Here is a 5,074-nt window from a genome sequence, read left to right as displayed (position 1 = left end):
TAAAAAAAAAAAAAAAAACCTAACAATAAACAACACAACCTTGGCAAAATCAAGAATACCTATCTAAAACAACCAATCGTTATTACAGTTAATGGTAGCAGTATTCTCATTAGTCAGTGACCAAATCACATTGATAATTAACATTTCCATTATTAAACATTATTCTAAAAAAGAAAAGAATAAGATAGAGCTGTTAGCAAGAACATCACATTTATCATTATTGGAAGAAAATAAACTTACCTTGAAAAATCCAACAAAATCAATTAACAACTGTCAGAACTAACACATGAGCTTAATAAAGAGTCCACTTCAATATAACGTACAAAAATAATTGGTTTCTTGTCTTTTAGCCTAGTCAAAAATCATAAGGAAAAAAAAAATCCACTGGGAATAGAAATAAAAACTATAAAATGCTTAGGAATGAGTTTTAGGAGAAATGAACATAGAAAGCAATCTAAAAAAACTCCTCCAAAGTACACCAAAGAGGAGGCTGAGGAGATGGCTCAGTAGGATAAGTGCTTGCCTGGCAAGAGCAAGGGCCTGAGTTCAATCCCTGGTTCCACAAAAAAAATAAATAAATAAATAAATCATCATCATCATCATCATCATAATAATTTTTTAAAAGGTTGGTCAAAGTACACCAAAGAGGAAAGCAGTAAAATTAACAAATTAATGATACAGAGCAGTAAATACTTAATGGATGTCCATATAACATGCAACCATCATTTTTCATAAAAAATATTAAAAATATGGAAAGGCTTTCACATTATACCTTTAAGTTTAAAATGCAGATCAAAGTAAAATATGATTTCAATTTTGTTTTTAAAAAGTATGCGCATGACCATAAAAGATATCTAAAAATGTAGGCTCACGGGGCCAAAGAGGAAAGTGATCGATGATGCAGAGTGTGCCTAAGGAGAGTCACATGGAGAGAAAACATCCTCTCAGGCTTTCACAGAGAGCACATTGGCCAAGCAATGGCCGTGACTCATCCACATGGCTGACACTGACAAAGGATCTATAATCTGAGGTAGAGGATCTCAGGATAAATCCTGAGGGGATTTCACTGACTTTATCAGACCCAAAAGCTACAACTCTTGTTGCATAGGTCCTGCTTTACCTTGGCCTTAACCATCCAGCAGAAAAGTATAAAAACGAAATATAAGAAATAAAGCCATGCTGTTATGTTGAGCTGTAGGGGACTCAGGTCAACAATTTCTGACATTGCCAGTCAAGCAGAAGACCCAATGCTATTATGGGCTACTGGACTCTTTTAGAATATTTTGCTGAGTTTACACACCTATAATATTCAAATAACAGAACTTAACAAAAAAAGGGGATACAGATGAATGTCCATTTTGTATCTGTGTATTCAAGGTGGTTGGGATAGATATATAGTTACATTCTGTTAATGAATAGAATGATTTGTTCTAATGGTGTCTGTAAATAGGATATCATGTCTGCATCTTGTATAGCAATTAACCACTAGGAAGAATGTAAATAATAATAATAATAATAATAATAATAATTAAACACATAAAAAATAAACATTGGTAATCAAAAGGGGAAAAAATAAAAAATAAAAATAAAAACGTAGGCTCGTCAAAATCTCCATAGTGTTCATCTTCAACTAAGAGGGACACAAGTAGTTTTCACTCTCTGCCTTACACTTTGTGTTTTCTGCTTTTTCCACAAAAGACAAATCAGAGACCAATGAAAACAGGTACAGCCTCCTCCTAGAAATCCAGAAGACACTCAATACAGCAATGCCTGCCCTCAGCACCATGAATGGAATTTGAGCTAATACTTTTTCAGAAGTTTTACCTCTTAGGACTCTTCTGGGCAGCTCAGGGCTCTGCTTGGCCCGAGTGTGGTGCTCAGAGCACAAACGCTAAAGACCCACTTTTAATGTTACCATATGGGAAAGACCCACACCCAGAAAGATGAACCGAGGGAAATCTACTGAGGAGGTGCAAATGCGCCCCACGAGGCACAGCAGCCACTGATCATGGGCCAAGCAGACCTCTCAGGACCTGCCAGGACCAGCCAGGGCTCCTCAGGGCCACATACCCTTCATGCGTCCGGGACACAGAAAGTCAGCCTGCCATCACCCACAGAGGCTGCTCATGGCCCAGGTCCCTATAGTGACATCTAACCCAGAGACTTCTCTGCTTCCACCAGCCCATGCAGCCCCATTCGACCCGGCCCTCACACCGGGAAACACAACTGAAACAAATTCCAAGAGGAACCAGGAGCTAACATGAGGACATCCATAACTCATACTCTGCCCCATAGCTTTCACCTACCCATCCACTGCTGTGCAGGCCACAGAAGACACCTGCATTCTTCTGGGCTAGCGAAATCCTTCCCTTCTTCCCTCTCCTCTGTTCCCCTCCTAACTTCCATCCCCAGTCCCCAAGGAAAATCAAGGACCCACAACTAGGTAGGCAATACATACATGAGGGCTGGATGGAGCAGACGCCATGTTAGTAGGGCCCAAGCTTGACAGACCATCGGCAAGCTACAAATTAAACATGCTGGTTAGTGACACGGTTCAAAGAGGAACAGAAAAGGCTGGATAACTCCAAGTGTTCTCGTTTCTCCAGGACACAGCCACAGATGTGGCAATACCTTGTGTTCCAGTGTTAGACAAGCATGGCCCTTGGTTCTACAGGCTAGCTGACCTTGAGTAAGCACTCTGACCACTCTGAGCCAAAGTCCCCATCTAGAGAAGAAATGCAAAGCCTACTTCACAGGGTAACAATGGGTGTGATTGAAATGAAATCTGTGTGTGCCCCCATTGGGTGAGGCTTGCTCTGCGAAGGGGCTCTGTTTTCTCACCGCTCTGGATACTGTCACTTCAGCCACTTCTCGTATGCCTTCCCTGCCTTTTCAGAGTCAGCCTGTATAAAGGACTTGCCAACTTCCCTTCATGCAAGGTGGGGTGAGTCCCCACAGCTAAGCCCCTCATCTCAGTCAGGCATGGATTTCTCAGTCTTTTCTCTTCAAGAACCTGGGCACCATAACACACGACTTCAAGGAGACTCAGGAGTCTTGCAGTGCAACCCTACCATAGTTCCACATCTAGCTGTCTTCACTACTGTGCCTCTGGGACTTACAGGGAACTTATTCCTGGGCTGCTGGGCCAAGGAGGCCTTGGGGCTCAGGGCTGGAGGTGGGGAAACAGCAGAAACCTCAGCAGTAAGTCAGGGGGAGGTGGCGGGGCCCTGGCAGGTGGACAGGGCAAGGAGGAGGTGCACACTAGAAAGAGTGACTAGTGACAAGCTATGGTGAAGAAGGAAGTGTGGCGCATATGACACAGCAGTCCAGACAGGCAGGCAGTGTCCAGGAAAAGATCCTGGAAGGTGAGAGGAACCAGAGGACCCAGGGCTTCCAGGGTTGGGCTCCCTAGCTTTAGAAGACACTTTCCAAACAGTCCAGAAGGGCACAGAGGAAGAAGCCCTTTGGGGACCTGAGGGAGCCCTTCCTGCTCTATAATGAGTACATTGCTGAGCAGGGCACCAGGTGCAGAGCCTGGGCAGGAGGGCAGAGTGGCCCGCAGGCACCCAGCCCGAGCCACAGGCCACGTGCTGCTGGCAGGGTGTGAGCCCCAGAATAGACTGGATGAACTCCTCGTGCACCCCTAGTTGGATAGACTGGTCCTGCCCCTCCCGTTCTCATCCTGAACCCCACATAAGCCTTATTGTTATTTTTAATATAGTTCTTTTTTAGAAAAGTGAGAGGGAAACCAGCAGTTCACCAGAGCAACAGGGGAGAGAAAATAAAGCTAAACATAGTGCTCCAAAGATCTGGTCCAGCTTCAGAAATTACACGTTCTCTTCCGGAATCCAGGCATAATTTGCTGCTCCAATTCTGGGAGAGTGTTTCCATCTTCACAGTGTCCCAGAGACTATAACTAGTGCAGCAAGCTCCAAATTAGCCCAAGCCTGGGGGTCTGGGAGCAGGTCAGCCCAGCCCCTCAGCCCATGGGTGTGAGCCGCAGGTCAGGGCCACCTTCTGATGCCTCCTCCGTGCTAGCCTGCCAGGCCTGACACACACACACGCACGCACGCACGCACGCACGCACGCACACACGCACACACTTTCAAGTCTTTGGTCAAGCCCTTTTGCCTACTGGCCAAACCCACATCTCCCCGTTCTCAGCCCACTCAGCCTCAAGGCCTTCCTCACCTGCTTCTCTAAATACTTAGCCCAGGCTCATTCCTCAGGACCAGGAGTGTCACAGACATTGGCGACCTTGTTACTATGGCATCTCATCCCTGTGGCATTTGTTGCCTGAGATCCACTAAACTCTTCTCATCTCCCTATAGTCAGCTAAACGTCCTGAGTGTTCTCCCTCTGTGTTCCACCCAGAAATTCTTCTCTGGAGACTTAAATAGGAGACCTTTACCCTGGAGCTCTCAGAATGCATGACAAGAGTCACCCTGTCATGCCACGCTGGCTCTCAGGCCCTCAGTGCCTGGAAGCTGGGCTTTGAGGATAAGGCCACCATCCCTACTTGTGACTTCAAGGCCCTGTAGAGAAAATGGGTATGATTGAATACTATTTTTTTCCTACCTTCATAACTTTTACACCAAAAACGAATTTAATGATACAAACAGTTTATGAAACAAAGGCCCTGATTTTGTTTTAAGGTAAAAGTGGAGTCCAAATCAGAGATAGATAGGACAGATGGAGAAACATAGGGGAGGAAAAAATGATATGTTGATAGCAACTCATTTGGGTGAAGGAAATGCATCCTTTTCATTATTTTTTGATAATGATAATTTTTAGATTTTATGAAACATTTTTATGACCAGAGAAAGATAAATATATCCATTTTATTAAAGCAAAGAACCAGAAAGAATGCAGTACTTCTATTTCTAAAACCAAGGATACCTCCAGGCCTGTCCTCCCTCCCAAAGTTAAAAGTTAAGGCCAAGATTTCAACAAGGCCACTTTCAAGCCTAGACATGCCTCTGGGCACATCTGGTTCCATCCTCCCCTGATCTTTTACTACACACACATACAGAGAGAGAGAGAGAGAGAGAGAGAGAGAGAGAGAGAGAGAGAG

The 5,074-nt window shown here is 44.4% G+C and overlaps 1 protein-coding gene across 17 annotated transcripts in view; it reads right to left on the bottom strand.

Annotated features, from left to right (window-relative positions):
* Dysf (dysferlin) overlaps positions 1-5,074 on the bottom strand; it is a 233,667-nt gene that overhangs the window by 67,212 nt on the left and 161,381 nt on the right. For 9 of the 17 annotated variants that reach the window (XM_023718431.1, XM_004634066.2, XM_004634073.2 and 6 more), the window contains one exon: positions 2,459-2,521. The exons of the other annotated variants lie outside the window; for them this stretch is intronic. In XM_023718431.1, coding sequence (XP_023574199.1) covers positions 2,459-2,521 — 63 coding nt within the window. The remainder of the gene's footprint in view (positions 1-2,458; positions 2,522-5,074) is intronic. 17 annotated transcript variants of the gene reach the window in all.

Source organism: Octodon degus, unplaced genomic scaffold (assembly GCF_000260255.1).
Source record: "Octodon degus isolate 3935 unplaced genomic scaffold, OctDeg1.0 scaffold00058, whole genome shotgun sequence".
In the NCBI taxonomy this organism is placed as follows: domain Eukaryota; kingdom Metazoa; phylum Chordata; class Mammalia; order Rodentia; family Octodontidae; genus Octodon; species Octodon degus.
This window is presented reverse-complemented; position numbering and strand designations above follow the sequence as displayed.